The 23,288-nt window shown below is 44.3% G+C and overlaps 1 protein-coding gene across 1 annotated transcript in view; it reads left to right on the forward strand.

The window, feature by feature from the left end:
• Positions 1 to 23,288, forward strand: part of reck (reversion-inducing-cysteine-rich protein with kazal motifs) — a 53,685-nt gene that overhangs the window by 29,149 nt on the left and 1,248 nt on the right. The window contains exons 7-20 of the mRNA XM_078281309.1: positions 792 to 825; positions 2,465 to 2,662; positions 3,764 to 4,028; positions 4,403 to 4,576; positions 5,413 to 5,625; positions 7,330 to 7,466; positions 7,980 to 8,123; positions 8,258 to 8,446; positions 9,397 to 9,519; positions 10,117 to 10,288; positions 12,548 to 12,737; positions 13,497 to 13,707; positions 13,808 to 13,881; positions 17,554 to 17,709. Of these exons, the coding sequence (XP_078137435.1) occupies positions 792 to 825; positions 2,465 to 2,662; positions 3,764 to 4,028; positions 4,403 to 4,576; positions 5,413 to 5,625; positions 7,330 to 7,466; positions 7,980 to 8,123; positions 8,258 to 8,446; positions 9,397 to 9,519; positions 10,117 to 10,288; positions 12,548 to 12,737; positions 13,497 to 13,707; positions 13,808 to 13,881; positions 17,554 to 17,709 (2,280 nt within the window). The remainder of the gene's footprint in view (positions 1 to 791; positions 826 to 2,464; positions 2,663 to 3,763; positions 4,029 to 4,402; positions 4,577 to 5,412; positions 5,626 to 7,329; positions 7,467 to 7,979; positions 8,124 to 8,257; positions 8,447 to 9,396; positions 9,520 to 10,116; positions 10,289 to 12,547; positions 12,738 to 13,496; positions 13,708 to 13,807; positions 13,882 to 17,553; positions 17,710 to 23,288) is intronic.

The raw sequence follows: 23,288 nt of genomic DNA on the forward strand, positions 1-23,288 counted from the left end.
TCTCCTGACACCATGCTACACATCTGCTTATTACCCATTTTATGTTTTCTTACCTGCAAAATACACAGACATTGCGTACATTGTTACCACATTTCTGTCCAGCGTTTGCTCTTAGCACTACCATACAATGTACATGCTTTGACTCTGTTTACTCCTGACAGAAGCACTCATTTAAGGGTATACTCCCTCTTGTGGCTGAAGGGAGCAACAACATGTTTCTACTACAATGCCTGAGTGCAGGGAGCACAGTGACTCTTTTAACAACATAAAGCAATGCACATTTTAATGAACATGAACTGCTATAATGCAATTAAATGAAATAAATAATATTAAATAATATATATATGGGTGGTGGCTTTTCCTATAAACTAAACAGTATAACTTATTTCATGACCTGGTCCTCACACATACTAATAGTAACCTTTATGGTAAAGGTGTCTGTTGGACAAATTTAAAGTTTTTTTAAGTGAAAACAAAATGAACAACATTGTTAAACAAAAAACCCAATGCAAATGGAAAAACACCATACCTGTACAGAATGACATATATACATAAATAAATAGAAGAAGACGAGAACATATTCATCTACCTGTAGAGCAGTGATTCCCAACCTGAGATTAATCCAGCGTGGTCCTAACATGGTTAAAGGGATCCGAAAGATGTTGCCTGTGTGTGCAGAGCATTGTCACACCTTCAGGCGCTGACGCTCTGAGAGGAAACGTCGGGGCTCTGCCAGCTTTCAGTTAGTCACTGGAAACAGCTTCACCACCGCTTATCTCTTCTCCTTCTAGAACCCCCTTTACGGCTGCATCACCAAAAATGAAAGTAAGTTGTTCCTCTCACAGACACACACATGCACGCACGCACGCACGCACACACACACACACACACACACACACACACACACACACACACACACACACACACACACACACACACACACACACTGAAGGAATAAATAAAACCGATTCTGCTCTGGCTCAAAAGGCCAGAGTCTTTCTGACTCCAATTTGGTCACTTCACCCTGCACCACAAGTTTTAGTGTTCATTAACTGACTCAAAGATTAACCTGTTACTACTAATTAGGTGCATTCTGTTCCAAATGTTTATCAAATGTTCATCAGGAGCACTTTTGCTCCAGTAAATTTCAACACGTCTTATCTTACACATGCCAGACAAGAGGAGAGAGCGAGGCCACCCCAGGCTACAGGACATTCTACTTTTACACAATATATTATTCTTACAACACACACACACACACACACACACACACACACACACACGCACAGGATAAACAGTGAAGACACCAACAACTGCAAACACTAATCTTGTATCTGCTTCCAGCCATTAAATACATAAACACAGCACTATCTTCTCGGTCCAATAGATGGGCTTGTGTGTTTAACTTTCTGTGAATACACAACGTGTGCACACACACACACACACACACACACACACACACACACACACACACACACACACACACACACACACACAGAGAGCAGAGCAGAGCTGGCAGGATGTGAGCTCAGTAACTTCCTGATCTCATGTCTGGTTAATGTCAGCTTCAGACAGATTGATCCCATCTGAGGAGTGTTTGTATCTGCCACTGAGTATGTTTCCAGCCATTGCACTCAGGACCAAACACTCAATCAATGCCAAGATTTATTTTGACCATAAATCATATGTATCAGTAAACAGAAACATGTATAGTGTGTGCAGTGAGCAGCTGATGAAATGAAATGCGTGTGTATTAGGAGTAGTCTCTGCTTGGTGGCAGCAGCCGTACATGCAGTAAGCAGCACTGCACTCCATCACACGCTTTGGCTTTCTGTCATTGACCACCAAGGTCTCTCATGCTTCCTGCAAAGAAGCTGCTGATGGTTCTCTTAAAGGAACAGTTTGACATTTAGGGTAATATTAATATTCACCCGTGAGAGTGTCAATCTTTTCATCTTACTCTTGACGCATCAGATGGTTTGTTACACGGAACCATCTGAGAAGCCGTCATTGGAAAGTGTTTTCCAAAAATACCAGGCAGGTGATTGTGGTGATTCCACACAGAAAAGCCTTCAGCACCAGTATTCCTCTCCAGTTCTGATAGAACTGACGCTATTGCAGCATCTACGCTGAACTCGTTAGGAGCCGCCGATGTTGTTTTGAACAAACAGTCGCCTCTCTGTTTCGTCACACACACCTAAACCACGCCCACAGCTTCCAGTAGCTCCTCCCCGGACAGTGATTGGTTCGGTTAGCTGGTAGTTCAGACACAAACACATTACTACAAGCCTGACTGGATTGATTTTGGTGTGATATGTGATCCTGTGATTTTCACGTGATCTCGTGATTTCACGAGAATCCAGCTGCCGTGCAAGGGAACTAACTCTACCAGAAAGTGAGTAATGATATTCCCCGAAATGTTTTTGGTTTTTCTAAAAAAAAAATTGTGTGTGTGTTCCTACAGTGGGCTCCTTATGCTGCAGCTATTCAGGGCGTCACACCACCTGCAGGGAGTACTGCCAGGCCATCTTCAGGACCGACTCGACCCCCACCGTGTCCCAGATCAACGCTGTCAAAGAGTACTGTCAGAGTCACAGCGCTCAGCTGCTCAGCTGCGTCGACAACTTCACCAAGTCCTACCCAATACGCAGCCCCATCGACAGTAAGTGTCACTGCCTGCATGAGCCATTGGTCCAACACACGCCTCATACGTGCACAGTATCGCTGCCTTTCTTCCAGTACTATGGAGAGGACTGTTGTTTGTGCTGCACAAAGCATTAACCACTCCACTGATTGTGGATCGTATGGATACTTTAGCTTGAAAGCTGCTGCACAAACGTCATTCACACAGATTCACTCTCACACTTTCTCCCCAATGTAAGGTTGTATAGTAAATGCACTACTACTGTGCAAATGTCCAGTATTTTTATATAAGGTATATGATAAAGTATGTTTACTGTATATACAGTATATATACATAGGTATAAGACATGCAGTTTGTAAGTTTAGTTGAACACATAGAACTCAGTTGGTTCTGACGTTAGGGTATCTATATCTACGACCGGAAGGGAGCGGCTTGAACTCCACTGAAAGTGAGAAGGAGACGAGAAGGAGACGAGAAGGAGACGAGAAGGAGACGAGAAGGAGACGAGAAGGAGACAAGAAGGAGGCGAAGAGGAGACGAAAAGGAGACAAGAATGGATGGATGGATTGTATCTCTTGTGTTCCTTGTCATTGAAAGTTCTTGTTATCTCCGTAGGTATGTTTACATCGGTATGATTCCAATCGCCTGCGTAGACGCTCAGTTGTAAGAGAAAGTCTCTGTTGTAGCGTACATGTGACTCCGCGTTGTCGGCCGGTTCACTTGCCACGCTGAGAGGATGGTATTTATGGGAAGTCATATTTGTTTGCCTGTGGTGTGGAGCATCCATTCAGACATCCTACAGATCCTTTTTCATACCATGTTCTGTCAGTCCATCTGTGATCATCCCTCAGGACCCATTCACCTCACAGAAACAGCAGCTGGGAGCCTGCAAACACTGCTTAGATTTCCACATGGAACTAATGCATGCTAACTTCCTGAACTGTGTCACAAGTACCTGACACGTACAGTTATTTCCCATCACACCTCAGACAATGTAAGGCTGTCCTTTATTCAGTGACCATGAGCAGACCTGCAGAGGCTGACATTGATCAACTCTTCTATGTCTTGTTTGGTGAGGGGGAGCCGTACATATCCTGATGGAGTACACTTTGCTCACAGGTCTGTACTGCTGTGACCGGGCAGAGGCCACCCACTGCCAGGAGGCGTGCCGGCGAATCCTTCGCACCATGAGCACCGAACATGAGATCATGGAGGGTTTGATCGAGGAGTGTGGCTCCCAGCCTCTCCCTCAGGAACCCATGTGGCAGTGCTTCCTGGGCAGCGCCCACCCTCCCTCCCCACCTGAAGAGGAGACCCCCCACCCCGCCAAGATGGACTGTGCCAAGCTGCACTGCTGCTCCAAAGCGAACACATCACTCTGCAGGTACACACAGTGCTCTAACCATAACCCAACACATCACTCTGCAGGTATACACACTGCTCTAACCCTAACCTCAACATATCACTAAGCAGGTACACACACTGCTCTAACCCTAACCTCAACATATCACTAAGCAGGTACACACAGTGCTCTAACACTAACCTCAACATATCAGTAAGCAGGTACACACAGTGCTCTAACACTAACCCCAACACATCACTCTGCAAGTAGACACACTGCTCTACCACTAACCTCAACATATCACTAAGCAGGTACACACACTGCTCTACCACTAACCCAACACATCACTCTGCAGATACACACACTGCTCTACCACTAACCCCAGACTCTGACCAGACTCTGCTCTGCTCTCACAGGGACATGTGTCAGGAGATCAGCACTAACTGGGGCAGCCAGACGTGGCAGGACTTTGACCAGCTCTGTGAGTACAACCCGGTGGAGACGGAGCTCATCAACTGCCTGGCTGACGTCAGAGAGCCGTGCCAGCTGGGCTGCAAGGACCTGGCCTACTGCACCAACTTCAACAACAGGTCAGACCCCCAGCTACTCTCTCCGTCTGCCAGCAGGGGATCCAAACACTTATGAAATATCTATATTCACAGAACACACAGCAGGGCTCTCTGGTGCCCCTGTGGTAGACAAGCATGATGCACCGCTATAAGGCTGCCTTGCATGCTAGAAAACTCTCTGTGTGCTGGTGCCCTTTTTATCCCCTCCTCAGACAGCCTGAGTCCGGGCTGCTAGAGCTGTATCGGTGTACAAGAGTCACGGTTCACTGTGAGGATTCAAGACAGCTTGTCTGCTTTGGATCTTTGTTTGAAAAGAAGATGAAGAGCCTGATTGTATGAGCTGCAGCAGCCCCGACTGAGCTGCTGGGACTGCCATCCTCCATCACTGAGAGTCAGTGGACACCACATTTAGTTTGGGTTTGAGAGAAAAAAAACACTGTTAACCATGCTGGGCTTAAATAAAGTAAAGGATGCAGGGTTTTACAACCCACACACACACAAACACACACACACGCACACGGCTGCTGCAAGATAAACAAAGCATCCACCCATCAGGAGTAAATGATGAACCACACCCAAACTGCTGCCTGGAACCTTCTCCTTTTAAACCACCAATTAGCTGACTCACTTCAGACCAAACCCACCAATCAGACATCAAAGACACTTCCTGCTTCAGTGAAAGAGGAAAACAACCCTCACATTATCCAGAGGGACTCCCTCTGAGCACACAGTGTTGCAAAGATACAATCCCAAGCTTGCATTGTTAAATAGTTTGATATACTGTTGATGTTTAGCTTTCTAGGTATGCTTTCACTTTGCATTCTTGTCCGATCACCGCTGTCTGTCTCTGTCCACAGGCCCACAGAGCTGTTCCGCAGCTGTAACGTCCAGTCAGACCAGGGCGCCATGAACGACATCAAGCTGTGGTCCAATGGGACGATCAAGATGCCGTTCATGAACATCCCTGTGTTGGACATCAGGAAGTGTCTGCCGGACATGTGGAAGGCCGTGGCCTGCTCCCTGCAGATCAAACCCTGCCACAGCAAGTCCAGAGGGAGCGTCATATGCAAGTAGGTCCACTACCACCCTGCAGGTGACCAGTTACTACTCCGTAGTGACTCGCAACAGGGTGAATGAGCAGGAGGACAACTGTGCAGGGAAACTTAAGTTGACCTATAACCCCTAACCTAAAATCTGCGTATATTCTCATCAATAGATTCCTAGATAGCTTACCAGTTATGACCGTTCCATTAGTCTCGCTTTGTCAGACCCTCCTCCACAGCGCTGCGGAGGAGGGTCTGACTAGTCCACACAGCATTCATAAGGTGGAATTTCTGACAGCACCGGAGTGACTTATCTTTAAAGTGCTCATATTATGCTCATTTTCAGGTTCATACTTGTATTTAGAGGTTGTACCAGAATAGGTTTCCATATTTCTGTTGTGCTGCACATTGCTGCAGCTCCTCTTTTCACCCTGTGTGTTGAGCTCTCTGTTTTAGCTACAGCGTGAGACATCACACTTCTGTTCCAACTTTGTCGCACATGCTCAGTAGTTAGGTAAGGACTACTAGCCAGTCAGAAGCAGAGTATGAGGGCGTGCCATGCTAGCAGCTAGGCGAGCATTATAACGTGTTACAAAGTGACCACGTTTGTCTCTGAAGTAAAGGCTGGACTACAATAGAGCTGTTTGGAGCAGTTTGTGAACAGTGTTTTCTGTTGGAGATGGTAAGTCCCTTTGGGGTGGACTTTGGGCTTTTTCACTTTGTAAACCTATAACGTGCACAAAAAAAGATATATAGAACTAACAGAATAAAGGAAAGTGAAAAAGCCAGAAAGCATAAAATGAGCACTTTAAGATTAGAAAAAAAGATTGTGGTTTGGTTTTAAATACAGCAGTGTGTTTTGGGACCTAGAGACCACCCCGACCCCCTGCTCTTATTCCAGGTGCTCCGGTCATAATCACTGCAGACACTGGAGGGGCTCACTCACAGCAAACCTCAGGATGACAGTAATACATACCATGAGAACAGCCTGAACCAAAAGTGACAGATGTGTGGACTTCAGGGGTCTATACTAACAGTAATTGTTGTTCAGCATTCATCGTTATTCTAAAGATCTGATGCTGGTTATCAGATCTGGTTAAATGTACTCTGACAGCAGTCAGACTGGATTTATTATCTCGGGGGCGTAGCTGCACTGGTCCTTTTTCACCCCTACCCCAAAATATTCAGCCACAACTACCTCCTGGTGTCCCTGTATTGTTCATCTCTGAGTTGCAAAGAGCTGCATGTCCTTCTACTTTCTTTCCTTTTTTTTATCAGCTCTGTAAAATGTGACTTTTGTGTGAAAAGTGCGGAAGTCAAACATGGTTTGCTTATCTGGTAGATGTTGCTAACACCAACATATTATGGCCAGCGGGGCAAAATCAAACTACTGGGTTGCTGTGTCAGCTGCAGCTTGGGACTTATATACGCCTACGTGTGTTTACATTTTAGTAAATAGTCTACATACATTTCTTTTCTTCTCCAAATTAGATATTAGAAATTCGTGTTATGCAATGTATCCATGAGATTAAAGCCAGCATCAAGACGAGAGGCAACACAGGACATTAGCACTGATGGACGCTCACTGCAGAAGGTTCCCATCCAGCTGCAGAGCACCCGGTCCAGCTCACAGCCCTCGTCCTCTCCACGAGCCTGTTCCACACGACCACTTTCTGTTGATTGCTTCTTACAGATTTGTTTCTGTTTTAGTCACCTCTTGTTTGTCCTCAGGTCAGATTGTGTGGACATCCTGACCCAGTGTGGGGACATGAAGCGTTTCCATGAAGGACAGACTCCAGAGAGGATCTGTGAGCTGCTGTCGCCCATTGACGACCCTGAACGCTGCATCCCCCTCCACAGATACCTCAGTGAGTTCAAGTGCAGTTTTAGATCAACAAGATATAGTGTTGTTACTGCAAAAGAAACATTTGAATCCCACAGAAGTCCACAGAAGATTTGATAACCATACTGCTTTAAGGCTTTCAAAAGTAAATTAATAGTTCCGTGGCCACCAGGAGGCAGAACACCACTGCAGCTGATATATATATATATATATATATTATATTATATTTTTAATTACATTATATGTAATTTAGCTGACGGTTTTAGCACAAAGTGCATTCAACCATTAAGGTACAACTCAGAATCACATAAAAGAGCTGTACATTAGCTTCCTATAAGCCTAACCCTAATCCACTACAGTGCCACATGTAAGTGCAATGACACAGGAACTGTTGCATTCCTCTGATTGGGCTTTTATTTCGAAACCCAGTTACTGTAAAACAGTGAGTGTACATGTTTGCATTGTCCCCAACATTAAATACTCTCCTATCTGATCGGCCCATCTTTTCCTCCCCTGCCCCGTCACACTCTCCCTCCAGCCCCCAGTTCCCTAGGCAACAGCATCGTGGAGGAGGTCCTTCATCCATGCAACCCCAACCCCTGCCCCAGCAACCACTTATGCCAGGTGAACAGGAAGGGCTGCCTGGATGAGCTCAGCTGTCAGCCACACCTCTGTGTGCCAGGTACGAGTCACTGCTACACCGCTGCACCGTGTCTGCAGCATCGCACCCATGCTCACTGTGTGTGTGTGTGTGTGTGTGTGTGTGTGTGTGTGTGTGTGTGTGTGTGTGTGTGTGTGTGACGTGTGTGTCTTCAGGCTGCAAACTGGGCGAGGCCTCCGAGTTTCTGGTGCAGCAGGACGCTCGTATCCAGGTGCCAATGCGCACCGGTCCTTCTGGGTGTCACGAGGTGTGCAGCTGTGGTCCCAGTGGGCGCCTGGAGAACTGTCTGGAGATGCCCTGTGTGGACACCAACAAGCCCTGCATCGTAGGAGGACAGAGGAAGAGTAAGATGCCCCTCATGTTTGTCTGCATGTCCAAAGAGTTTCCACAGGTCCCTAAGAGACAACAGAGGTCTTAGGCTGCAACTACACCACTACATTTTCATTTAGAAGCAGCGTTTAGAGAAAGAAACAACAATCTCCGCCCACACAAGAGTTGTAGCTCCAGTAGCAGAACTAATGTTAGCCTACCTAACCGGTAAGACTGACTGACTGTTCGCGTCGTTTTCCAAAGCTCTCTGTTTGTGTCCGTCCAGACTAGAACACAACCCCGGAGTTGTCAAACCAAAACGGGGTGCAGCAGTGTTTCCAAATGTCTCTGTTTTAGGGGCTCGGATACGCCGCATTGTGGACGCCCAGATACAGCAGAAGTCTACCTATGTGGTGCAAGTTTGTTAACACTGAGCAGCACACAGGGCTGAGATGAGAGTTTGCAAATCAGAACTACTTCATTCATTAAGACATGCTTCATGGACAAGAGAAGGAATCGTGAGTGGGATCAAGAGTTGGCTGCAAGAAGAAGGTTTTAGGTTATCTGAATAACTTTTCTGCGCAGAGTTAGGTTATCCAGGCAAACCTCAGTCTCATGCTGTGATACATGCCATATACTGTATATACTGTACTGTGTACTGTATATATATATATACTGTTTATTAAAAGGACCAACTTTGGCTTACTAGTTGTCCATGTTTGCAAAATGTTCACGCACTTCCATATTACTAGTTAGATCAGAGTTGTCATCATATCTTTGCCACTCATAATTAGATGTGAGTGATATTTGCACTGAGAGCAGAAGTTGCATGGACTCGCAGTGGGACACGACTCCCTGAGGTTTCCCTGAAGTATCCCTCACGCTTTCATAGAATCAAGAGTCAGACACTGGTCCTGCTGCTCTGTACAGGTCCGCTTTCTTACAGAAGCATGCTGCTGACATGTGGACGTGTTGTTGTCTCCAGGCCACGGGACATCTTTCAGGATGGACTGCCACACCTGTTCCTGCTTTGCTGGGGACGCCATCTGCTCCGCTAGAGAATGCCTCAGCTACGACAGCTCTGACCAGGACCGCAGACACTTTACCGGTGTGTGTGTGTGTGTGTGTGTGCGTGCGTGCGTGCGTGTCCGGACTATTTTTTTTTTAAAGTGCTCATATTATGCTCATTTTCAGGTTCATAATTGTATTTAGAGGTTGTACCAGAATAGGTTTCCATATTTCCGTTGTACTGCACATTGCTGCAGCTCCTCTTTTGTGTGTTGAGCTCTCTGTTTTAGCTACAGAGTGAGGCATCGCACTTCTGTACCATCTTTGTTGGGTATCACACATGCTCAGTAGCTAGGTAAGAACTACTAGCCAGTCAGAAGCAGAGTATGAGGGCGCGCCATGCTAGCAGCTAGGCGAGCATCATAACGTGTGTTACAAAGTGACGCACGTTTGTCTCTGAAGTAAAGGCTGGACTACAATAGAGCTGTTTGGAGCAGTTTGTGAACAGTGTTTTCTGTAGGAGATGGTAAGTCCCTTTGGGGTGGGCTTTGGGCTTTTTCACTTTGTAAACCTATAACGTGCACAAAAAAGATATATAACACAATAAAGGAAAGGAAAAAAGCCAAAAAGCATAATATGAGCACTTTTAAGCTAAAGCATATTGTAGCTCAAGCTGATCCCCGCTGTCCCCCTCCAGGCCTTCCCTGTGGGTGTCCAGACCGCTTCGTCCCAGTGTGTGCCTCTAACGGGCGGACTTATCCCAGCGCCTGTGTGGCTCGCTGTATGGGCTTCAAGGACCACCAGTTTGTGTTCGGCCTGTGCCGCCTCAGTAACCCCTGCGTTGGCAAACCCTGCCAGAGAAACCAGAGGTAGGAGCAGCTGCTGCTCACACTCATCCACACTTCTGCCTCTCTTCTTCCATCGCTCTTTGTTAGTTGGTGTTTCAGGTCCTCATCACTGTGGTTCCTCCAGTTCATTCACACATCATCATCATCATCATCCCTCCCCCCTGCTCTCCACCCATAACCTCTGACCTCCCAGCCATTGCAGGAATACAGATCTGAGGAAACATTTACAGCCGCAGACAAAAAGCATTCCTAATGATTTTATTCTCTATTGAGCTCAACTACAGGGAGGCCATTCTTTGAAACAAGCCTGTACTCTAGGCAGGCCTGTGTTCCTGACTTTTCCCATTTTCCTATTTTTTTATTGCTAGACGACAGTGGGCTTAACTGGAGTAACATGTGCAAAACTCTAACTACAGTCTGCACAGCAGCAGTCCATGTGGACCAAACTCCAGTTTGTTTTTCATTGCTTGAACACAGTTTTCAAAGCTCTACACACTTATCGCATGGCTTTAACCACAACGTGCACAACACTGTGGATCTACAGCACTTTGTTCAAATGCTAACACACTGCTGTCAAAACTGGTAACCGCACATTCAAAACACAATAGATTTCAGTCTGGTGCCTATCAAATACTGCTGATTGCAATTTCAGCTAAAAGCCTAAGCAGGTGTCTTGTTTTAGACTAGTTAGTGACATATACTGTATATGCAATATATAGGGAAGGCTCATAAATGTTTTTTGGAATTAAAGAAACACCAAATAAGAAGGAAACAGTTATACATTGTACCGTTTGAGAGAAACAGTGAACAGGTAAAATAGCAAAGATACCAACATGTCCAGGTAAGATGTCCGAGGTTATACACACAGCTATAAAAAAAAAAACTTCCTTTACTATAGTAAAACTGCCTTCTTACTGTTTTTCAGAAAGTAATGGAGGTGTAAGCAACGGGAACCCCACATTCATTTGTATTTAGAGATAATGCAGGTTCATGGTAAGAGAGGACATCCAATGTGTTGTGAAAAACAACTTGTAAAAAATCAGATCTATTACGTACCTTTAGTTTGCAACATTTCCAGTAATTACGTAAATTACTACAGACAAAATAAAAAAATATATATATATATGTTTTTATAATAGAAATATATTTACTGTAGGTAAGCACACTGAGGATTTTCATTCATTCTGGTTTACCTCAAAACCGGTCTAAAATAAAAAAGGAAAGAAAATAATTTCACTCTTTTCTAATCTCAAATATCTGAGTAGTGTAAAGTCACTTAAATTACAAAAAATAAATAATGTAAAAATCTAAAATGTACTAATGTGTAATTTGTACACCTGTTACCTTTATAAAATAAAGTATCATCTATCATAATGTAAGATGTAGGAACAGTACTAAGATGTCTCCCTGTTTAACAATTATATAACAATAATATGAACTCATTGTCTACTTACTACAGACTTGTCTCATACTCACAGAAAGAATGTTTTTTCTCACTAAATCATTCCGGTCACTTGGACTTTCTGTCAGTGACGCTTCTTGCTTGGATGTTTAACATTAAAAGCTTTCTGGCTCCTCAAAGGGCAGAATGCCTCACGCTCACACTGTCTCCAATGTGGGAGTTAGGTTTCAACAAACGTTTGCAAAACTGATTCTTGAATACAATTTCTTTTTTTTTTGTCGACTGGTGGAATAGTGTGGGATGATTGGCAGGAGGGTGCATCCTTGTGTGCACTCACACAAACATTGTGAAAGGCTCCACACCATTAATATTTGTACGTTCATTTAATGTGAAGCAGGAAGTGTTGCGTTTCAGTGACAATGTTCAAAAGAAAAAGCAGAAGCAGTGTCCAAACACTACACACACACACACACACACACACACACACACACACACACACACACACACACACACACACACACACACACACATAGTGCGTTTCACTATCTTTGTGGGGACCCGTCATTGACATAATGCATTCCCTAGCCCCTTACCCTAACCTTAACCATAATCTAATTCTATCCCTAATCCTAAAACCAAGTCTTAACCCTCAAACAGCCCTTTAGGGTTGTGGGGTCCAGCATTTTGGCCCCACAAAGCTGTCCGGACCCCACAAGTATACTGTATTCCCGGTTGTTGGACCCCACGAATACAGTTACACAAGAACACACACACACACACACACACTAATGAGTGGAGTAGAGCGAGAGCTTCTCCTTTGTAAGGACCGACATATAAATGCATATATGTGTGTGTGTGTGTGTGTGTGTGTGTTCCAGGTGCATCCCAAAGTACCGTGTGTGTCTGAGCGACTGGTCCGACTGCCCGCAGCACGAGTGTGTCGGCCGGCCCGCAGCCTGTGATAAGAGCAGCGTGGAGCCGGCCTGTGACGCTGACGGCCTGCTCCACGCTAGTCTGTGCCAGCTGCAGCAGGCCGGGAAGAGCCTGGCCTACATGGGCCACTGCCAGGTAGGATCACACCTGGAGACACACTCACTGCTCACCTAGCTGCTGCTGCTGACAGAGCATGCACTAACCTGATGGTGCCACTGAGAGGAAGCGTTTGAAAAAAAGCGGGCTCAGAAAATAAAGAAGATGCTTCACAAAGCTTCATCTGGACATCACTAGTGTGTGAACAATAGATTGATTCTCCTGTTGCCCTGCTGCTGGCCTACAGGATGGGATGTACACACAACTTCCTCTCTCGTCTTTACAACTACAACCATAATGCAAAGAAATATCCAGATGTACTTATCACATTCATGCTCCTCAGAAGATGAACCCTTGGTAGTTTGCCAAAAATGTAAACTCTCTACTGCTAAAGCTCTAACAAATATTGAATTTTCTTTGTTTTGTCCATTGCTGTTGTGTAGTGGAGTTGAATAAATGAATGACCTTTACTTAAAAAGCACCTTTTGTGCAAAGAATGCAGCACAAATTACTTCACATTTCAACAGCAAAAAGCAAACAAAGTTTAAAACATACACAAGGATGAGGGGAGAAAGTATCTGACTGTAAAAGAGGACTTGTTGTGTTAGCAAGGCTTTAGACTTTCCATTCTGACTCCCACATATCAAACACTGTTAGTTTGGCCTCATGGTTGCACTAGTGGGAAGCTCAGAGTCACCAAGACAGAATAAGCTCAATGAGGGAAAACATGGAACAACCATATCAAAATGTGTATGTGTATGTAAATGTGCTGATGTGCTGGGTGCGCTCTGTCCTCAGGATGCCTGTCGGAAGCCTCGGCAGGTCTGTGGCCATAACGGTGAAACCTACAACACGGTGTGTGAGGCCTTCTCTGACCGTGTGGCCGTGGACTACGAGGGCCCCTGCCACGCTGTGGGGGCCATGTCTGACGTGGCTCCCGACTCTGCGTGCAGTGTGATTCCCTGTCCGGCTCTGACCACCCCGGGCTGCCAGCCCGTCACCCCCCCTGGTCAGTAAATGTTCCCACACATACTGGATGACATGTTCACAGCATCAGTTTGTGGAGGATGTGTTGAAGTAACCCAGCGTGACCTCTGACCTCTGTCCAGGAGCCTGCTGTCCTATCTGTGCCAGCATGCTGCAGATCCTCTGGAACAAAGAGCAGATCAACACTTTCTCTAAGGTACACACAGTCTGTCTCAGATGTAATTACAGATGCTGACCGCTGGGGGGAGTCCCCAGTCTACTGTGTGTGTGTGTGTGTGTGTGTGTGTGTGTGCGTGCGTGCGTGCGTGTGTGTAAGACAGGTCTTTAAGCCTGACAAACACAAGCAGAGCTGATTGATCTGCAGCAGTGAAGATCCATGAGAATACCAGTGTAACTGCTCAGAGAAACCCCAGTTCATTCATTCTCTTTCATTTATTCACTTTAAAATCCAACTTTAGGATTGTGGTTATTTGCTCTTAGGGAGGAACTCAGACATAAATGTGTTTCCAGGTATTGGCGAGTAAGAAAAGCCTTTAGTGTGTCCAGAGGGAGCGGTGTGACTGTGTCTGATAAATGTCCTCCAGTGATGTCACTTGAGTCCGCGTCGGTTGAAGACGTACACGTCTGAAAAGTAAAAAATCTGTGGAGGAGTGGAGTTAGAAAGACGTGATCTGAGCACACCTCTGCTGCAGGAGACATTAGCTGCTGCTAGCAGGACACACAGGTTTGGACAAGTAAGATAAACAAGGAAGACAAGGAAATAAAGACGATATTTCTGGTTCTGATCTACTTATATACACACACACACATATGTGTATATACAGTGGTGTGAAAAAGTGTTTGCCCCCTTCCTCATTTCCTGTTCCTTTGCATGTTTGTCACACTTAAGTGTTTCGGAACATCAAACCAATTTAAACAATAGTCAAGGACAACACAAGTAAACACAAAATGCAATTTGTAAATGAAGGTGTTAATTATTAAAGGTGAAAAAAAATCCAAACCATCATGGCCCTGTGTGAAAAAGTGATTGCCCCCTAAACCTAATAACTGGTTGGGCCACCCTTAGCAGCAACAACTGCAACCAAGCGTTTGCGATAACGTGCAATGAGGCTTTTACAGCGTCCTGGAGGAATTTTGGCCCACTCATCTTTGCAGAATTGACCTAATTCAGTTACATTAGAGGGTTTTCGAGCATGAACGGCCTTTTTAAAGGTCATACCACAACATCTCAATAGGATTCAGGTCAGGACTTTGGCTAGGCCACTCCAAAGTCTTCATTTAGTTTTTTCTTCAGCCATTCGGTGGTGGACTTGCTGGTGTGTTTAGGATCATTGTCCTGCTGCAGAACCCAAGTTCGTTTCAGCTTGAGTACACGAACAGATGGTCGGACATTCTCCTTCAGGATCTCTTGGTAGACAGCAGAATTCATAGTTCCTTTTATCACGGCAAGTCTTCCAGGTCCTGAAGCAGCAAAACAGCCCCAGACCATCACACTACCACCACCATATTTTACAGTTGGTATAATGTTCTTTTTATGAAATGCAGTGTTCCTTCTACGCCAGATATACTTGGACACACACCTTCCAAAGAGTTCCACTTTTGTCTCATCGGTCCACAGAATGTTGTCCCAAAAGTCTTGGGGATCATCAAGATGCGTTCTGGAGAAATTGAGACAAGCTTTGATGTTCTTTTTGCTCAGCAGTGGTTTTCTCCTTGGAACTCTGCCATGCAGGCCACTTTTGCCCAGTCTTTTCCTGATGGTGGAGGCATGAACGCTGACCTTAACTGAGGCAAGTGAGGCCTGCAGTTCTTTGGACGTTGTTGTGGGGTCTTTGTGACCTCTTGGATGAGCCGTCGCTGCGCTCTTGGGGGTAATTTTGGGCGGCCGGCCACTCCTGGGAAGGTTCACCACTGTTCCATGTCTTCGCCATTTGTGGATAATGGCTCTCACTGTGGTTCGCTGGATTCCCAAAGCTTTGGAAATGGCTTTATAACCCTTTCCAGACTGATAGATCTCAATTACTTTCTTTCTCAATTGTTCCTGAATTTCTTTGGGTCTCGGCATGATGTGTAGCTTTTAAGGATCTTCTGGTGGACCTTACTGTGTCAAGCAGCTCCTATTTAAGTGATGCCTTGATTGTGAACAGGTGTGGCAATAATCAGGCCTGGGTGTGGCTAGAGAAATTGAACTCAGGTGTGGACAACCACAGTTATAGTATGTTTTAACAAGGGGGGCAATCACTTTTTCACACAGGGCCATGATGGTTTGGATTTTTTTTCTCCTTTAATAATAAACACCTTCATTTACAAATTGCATTTTGTGTTTACTTGTGTTGTCCTTGACTTTTGTTTAAATTGGTTTGATGTTCCGAAACACTTAAGTGTGACAAACATGCAAAGGAACAGGAAATGAGGAAGGGGGCAAACACTTTTTCACACCACTGTACATATTGTATATAAGTGTATAAGTGATAGTGTGTACTGCTGGGCCATATGCAGATCATATGCAGTCTTTCATGTTTTGTTGATGGCTGCGTTCAGCCATCCGTGTCTCTCTGCCTCTTTATTTCCATTGGCACGGTCATGTGACCTCACGAGCGCTGAAGGTGACGTGGGCGCAGAGTGAGAGATCATCTAATCACTGTGGACGCGTTTCTCTGTGGAGTTCCCAGTAACTGTCAGCCTGAGGAGTCCTTCCTGTCTGTCCTTCCTGTCTGTCCTTTCTGTCCTTCATTGGGAGGAAATGCATTGAAGAGGCAAATGATGACACAGGAAAAAACAGAAGAAAGTCATAATATTATGAGAAAAGACGCATCATATTGAAACATTTTACAATTGAATATTCATCCTTAATACTGAAAATATTATGATTTTATTCTCAAAATACTACAATATTCTTTTTGCAAAGTTTTTTATTGCGAACAAACCAAAAATATTTTGAGTACAAAAATTAATAATCAGATTTTAACCAGTCCTTCCAGAAAAATGCGTTTTACTTTACTTTTACTTTTTGCGTAAAAAGTTTTTTTTGTGATTGTTGCGGGCAAAAACCCTTGATTATGCGGCACGTTTTCTTAACAAATGCGATGGAATATGCGGGATATTTATGCAATTACTGCAATACTGCGGTTTCATCATGGCTTCATCACGGGGTTTGCAGCTTTTCGATGATGTTCACGTCGCGTAATTACGTCACTTCATAACGTTACTTCATAATGTTACTTCATAATGTTACTTCATAACGTCACTTCATAACGTCACTTCATAACGTTACTTCATAATGTTACTTCATAACGTCACTTCATAACGTCACTTCATAACGTTACTTCATAATGTTACTTCATAACGTCACTTCATAACGTTACTTCATAACGTCACTTCATAACGTTACTTCATAACGTCACTTCATAACGTTCCCATGGCTGCAGGGGAAAATTGCTGCTCTTGTGTGGGGATTATGAAATCATGCAAGCCCCGCATATTTTGCGCGGAAATCGGCAATTTATACGGCGAAAGTGCAGCGTATTTGAAAAAAAGCACCCCCCGCATAAATATGCAGACTTTGACTGATTATGCATTGAATTATGCGATCACATAATCGCGTTTTTCTGGAGGGACTGTTCAATATTACGGACTCTCTCACAGTGTTGCCAGTGTGACCACCACAGTTCTGGTGGTCACAAGATTTATTTCTTCAGAATAACATATCATTGCTATTTAGAAATCTTTCTTAAGAAATGAAGAACAGAAATGAATGAAGCTTAAAGGCTGGATGTTGTGTATTGGTTCCTTCTGTGACTGAACTGTGACCAACATGCAGTATGTCTGATCCCTTCGCCCGTGTTTGACCTCTGACCCCTGGCTGCAGCTGAATAAGAACCAGCCGGTGACGGTCCATGACGTGCTGCAGGTCCTGCGGCTTCATGTCTCCGTGCCACAGTGCGACGTCTTCGGCTACCTGAGCATCGACCACCAGCTGGTGGTCCTCATTGCTCCGGTGGAGCAGCAGCCAACACCACTGCAGGTAACACACACACACACACACACAGAGACAAAATCATATACGAAAGTCATAACGATGCATGACTGATAAGTAGGTATTTCTAACATGAGAGGGATCAAATCATTCCGTCAGTAATAAAAGCAAGTACTGCTCATCAACATAGACATATATAAAATGGACCAACAGATCCCGTTGCTCTGGACGGAGACCAGTGAAGGATATTAGAAGCACTTTTCCGGTGATGGCTGAGCGTTACTGCGCAGCCTCCAACTGAGAGAGACGACGTAGATGTGCCGTGAGCAACCGGTTTGAAAGTTGTAAGTCTTCTGGTAGCTGTGCCAAGAGAAATCTCAATCATTCCTAATCTTGCAGAGGCGGAGAGCGTAGGTATATGTAAGGAGATAACATAGGCACAGGCTAATTATTGCTAACTAAAATGCTAGTTAACATTAGTAATTAAACTTAAACAGTTAATGTAAGTTGAAACTGCCTGCGAGCTTCTCCTGTACTGTACGGTAATTTCTCTACTGTGCGACAGAAAGTCGCGTGGTTATGACACAATCGTTAGCCTATTTTTACCAAAACGCCTGCTACGGAGCCATAACGTGAGGTACACGGTAATGGAGCCTTTTATACATGGTCGTGTTTCTTTAGAAATAAACAGTGGACAAATAGAGTCTTTAAACGCTTCAGATGTAAAGTTATTCGCTTTCAAAGTGGCGCCAAAATGAATGGCAGTCAATGGAATGCTAACGGGAGGTGACGGCTTGGTAGCATCAAAATGGCGCCATAGGATCTACGAGGAGAAGCTTACCCCCTTGCTCATCAAGCACTGCCCTTCTAAATCATATCTGGTACACAGGTGCCCCCTGGGAAACATTTACTCAACAGCGCCTCCATGTGGTTCAGAGTAGAATAGAGAAAATCTTTGTCTTCAGCTCACCAAACGCAAGAAACAAGATGCAGTTAGAACACCATAAAAAGCTGTGTTACACAACACATTGGGTCAAAAGCTTTTGGGTTTGACAACTATTTTAATTTCCATTGACATAAACCTTAGATCTACAGTTTAGGTGACCGTACCAGGAGGGACGGTGAAAAGTTAAATCTCTCTTAACGATAGATTTGTTAACTATTTGTCAAATCTGCTTACACTAAGGCCACTACGTTTCCTAAGAAGATAAGGTCGCTGTGAGCTGTTAATTTCAGAGAAGCTTAGCCTAGAATCCAGAAGTGTACCGAGGTATGTTAACATGTTGGCCATCAAGTGAAGCTGGCTGTTTTCAGACCTTGTTTTGTGCAGATAATGAATTATTTAGTCTCGGCCACGTTGATCTCTTTAAGCTGACTGTTGATTAATGTTTGAAGGACCTGGGTGTGGGTCAGATAGGCAGCTTCCCCTAATGTAGAAGGCCATGTCATCAGCATACTTATTCAATGTAAAGGGTTTCTCATTGATCATGAAGTGGCCTGTAAAGAGAGAGAATAAGAACCCACTCCCCTGACACAGACCCTCTGTGGGCATCCCTGATCCAGAGGACTAACCTCGTGTTGATCTTGAGATCAATGAGCCTTTACAGGAGGACTTCATTGTGTTTAGAATAGAACCCTGGCATATCTTTAGCTGTTTGGTAACTGTAACAGAGACAGCGCTTATATATTTATATGTGAAGTGGAGGGGATCAGGCATTGTGGCCACAGGGACGTTCAGGTGGCTAGCCAGAACTCGTTCAATGGCTTTACACAGTACGGAGGCCGGAAATTGATTAGCAGATTTGTGCCTAGCTTTGTTGGCACAGGCCTGATTTTTTTATCCATGATTAAACTCCATTTAGTCTTTAAGAAGACGGATTTCAGAGGGCCTGGTCCACTAGTCCTGTTTGGCTGCAGTTCAAGACTCATTGATGACTATTGATGTCTCTACAGGGACATTCCTCACATTCTGTCCTGCCATCCGTAGTGTCACATCTAAAGCAGAAAGAGTTCAGGTCATTAACAAAGGTTTGACTGTTACTTACAGCACTATCACCCTTTTTACTGGATCTGCCCTTTTCTGTCTGTTTTATATTACCAGTTGCACATTTGCACTCCATTTTTAAAATCATTTTTTCCATAAAGGTTTTCCACCTTAACTGTCTCCTTTTCTCATGCACTTATTCCATATAAGCAGTGCAGAAGGCGACCTTCCTTTGATTGAGGGTTAGCCAGGCACGTGCACGGATAGACCCCAGGTGGTGCTCAAGCACTTCCCTTCTGGCCTCTGACTAGATACGTGGTATCCTGGGAACCAAACCAATGTTTCATTTGCTCTGGCAGATATTATTCCGACACTCCATGAATGCAGCACAAACACCCTATCTCGTCTATGTCTTTGTAATGACAACTTGACATAATGTCATCCTGTTTAATGTCAAGTCATCCCAAACAAATGTAATGTCAACTTGTCATGACCAAGACAACTTCTAGTAATGTCACTTTGATTAATGTCAAGTTGTCATAATCAAGACAACCCAAACAGTGTCAACTGTTCATGACAAAAACCGAATGACACTTAATGACAGAAGTCATAAACGTTTATGACACGTTCATGACAGTGTCATGTCATAGTTATGACAGTGTCATGTCACGATTATGTCCATACCTTCAAGTAAAGTGTTACCAAACCTTTTTATAGACTGATGTGATCTCATTAAATACTTAGTTGGCTCTTTCATGCTTGTTTCCTGGTTAATTAAACCAATTTTATTTCCGTTGTGCATGAGAGTTGATAGAGAAGGTGGGACCAGACATGCATTTATCTCTCTCTGTTTGTATTCAACCTTGTGCTGCTGCAAGCCTGAATGTCAATGTGACAACATTCAATACAGACTTGTGCTATGATGAAAGGGTTTTGGAAATGTTACAGGTTCAAACAGCATGAGTGCCGTACGTAAAAGTGAGTGAGGCTTCTGTTCAGACTAGGGATCGACCGATACTGTTTTTTCTAGGCCGATAACGATTATTAGTAGTTAAAACAGATATGCATTTACAGTGAAAATGAAAATCTTTAAGTTAAAATTAAGATTTTAGAATGTTGGGACTCGACACAAAACCTTGTTTGAATGTTTTAAAGTGCCCATATTATGAAAAAAACACTTTTTCTGGGATTTGGGGTGTTCTTTTGTGTCTCTGTTGCTTCCACACGCATACAAACTTTGAAAAAAATCCATCCATGCTGTTTTGAGTGAGAAACGGTTTCTGAATGTGTCCTGCCTTCAGTCTCCAGGTGAGCCGCCAAATCGGCACGGCTTGTGATGTCACAAGCCGAAACGAGCTGGCTAACCGCAACCGTTAGCGGGCTAACGCTAGCATGCTACCTCGTTCTCAATAGCAAAGCACTGCTACAACACACACAAGTTCACCGTAATCTACAAAAGAACTACTTCCATGTGGCGCCTTAGAGAAGGCCATAGATAATTGATTGTAGATGTAAAAGACATAAAAACTCATTGTACCCTCAGGTTATGAAAGGGGATCGTGTCAAGTTATTCTAATAGGAAGCGGTGTATGTGTGCCAGCCAGGAAGTGGGTTAAAAACACAGTGCAGCTGGCTCTATCTGGTAGCAATCTGATCTAATCTTAGAGCAGAATCAGTTCATGCCCAAAAGCGTTGAATATGTTTCATACAAAAGCTGCAGATAGACTGATACTGTGTGGTGGGGGGATTAAAGGATGGACAGAAAAAGAAGAAAGAGTGGAAGACATGAAAAGAGAGAGAGAGAGAGAGAGAGAGAGAGAGAGAGAGAGAGAAACTGCAAGAACAAACTTAGACTTGGTTTGACTGTCGGAAGAAAACGTCTCAGAAATCAACATCAAGGCAGTTCTTCACATTAAAGGCCTTGACCTTCTGAGTGCACAGACATCTCTCTGAGCTGAAGAATAATTAGAGTAGTTGAACAGTTTGAGCAAGTCAGTTTCAAAGTTTTGCTTCTACATCTTAAACACAGTAGACATCAGACTGCATCAGATCAGCCATACTAATTATGTAACTGGCATTTTTCATAAAAACCTATAAAAAGATCAACTACATGGCAGCAGAAACAACAGCACACTATATCATTAATCGTCACCAGGAGAGCTAATGTCAGGGTATTGTGCATTGAGCATAGCAAGAAACACTGTGACCTTATATTTTCCAAAAAGGAAGTTATGTTAAGAGCTTTTGAAATAACCTCAGAGATTAAGAAACAACGGACCCTTCGCTAAGTCCCTTTGTTGTTAGCAGCTGCTACTCTGCCAAGCTGTCGGAGCAAGCACGGAGCCCACACTGTCAATAACTGCACCCCCGGAAGACAGCATCCGTTTGTAGCTGCAGCTGACCAAGAGAACATCCCACTGAAACTTTTACACATGCACTGCAAACCTGAACTTCTCTAGACATTTCCCAGAGGAGCTGTTGGATCGGACATCAGATGCTCTTTACCGTGCCAGCTCCAAAGTGCAAAGTCTGGGTAATGTCTGATTGGCCCAAAGTGTAAGAATTCACAGCGACTAGCGGGCCTGTTGTAGCCTAGAAATCTAGATGCAGTCTAGCAACTCTCCGTTGGCTTGCGAGCTGGAAAAACCAAACTCTAGTCAGGCCAATCACATCGTGTATAGAGTCGGTGGGCGGGCTTATGGCTGCTGCTGCTGCTGGGAACAGCGGTCTTCTGGAAGACTTGGAGTTAAGCTTTTCTTTGAGAAAAGAACAAAGAACGGCACTGAAGTCATTCTTAAAAAAGGAAGATGTGTTCGGAGTATCAACTAGCTCCGCTGCCTTCTTCGTTGCTCTGCCTGGTTGTAGCGCTAGCCTATTGCGTGCAGAGGGAATTTGAAAGACAACCGTTTATCCCTCCCCTCGGATTGAGTCCTGTCAATGGTGAGTTCCCAGACCCAACATCTGGATGTGGGCAGCCTGTTGATGACTTTTCTGAAATGTTGATGAAAATATGAAGAGGCAGAACGTTGACATTTAGACAGATGAGGCAGCTGAAGAAAAAACACAAAACAAACAAGGCTCACGGTAGTTAAGGGAAGCTTCTTCTGGTGGCTTTTAGGTTTAGCTGTTACTAGGCAACAGCTTCTCCGACTTTGTGAGAAGTAAAGTCATATTCATCCCCGAGTTGACGGAGGCAGTGCCAAAACAATTCCTTAAATAGGATTATAAATGTAATTAAATCTTGTATGCAAAAGAAAACTGAAAGTAAATGATGACGGACAGATTAGCTTTTCATTGATTCACCAAAGTTATTCTAATTTAAATTCTGTCCACATCCAGCCAAGTACAGTCCAAATGAGCAGCAGTGTTCTGTGTTATATTGAGGATACTACGGCTGCTGACACAGTATCCCAGAATGCAGTTAGCCCCAACCAGCTGGTATGGCAGAGGATTTAAGCCAGGCTCATTATTCTTTGTATAGGTTATTATGTCAAGATATTTACTCAGGCAAAAAAGTATTTAGATTTAAATATAAACAACAACAGGCGTCTGAGAACTGGCCCGTCACCTCAGCAGCGTCACTCTTATCTCTGCGCTCTGTAGACCGCCTCATCGTCGCCGCTGATTGGTCCAAAGACGGTCA

The sequence above is a fragment of the Sander vitreus genome, chromosome 22, assembly GCF_031162955.1.
Source record: "Sander vitreus isolate 19-12246 chromosome 22, sanVit1, whole genome shotgun sequence".
Taxonomy (NCBI): Eukaryota; Metazoa; Chordata; class Actinopteri; order Perciformes; family Percidae; genus Sander; species Sander vitreus.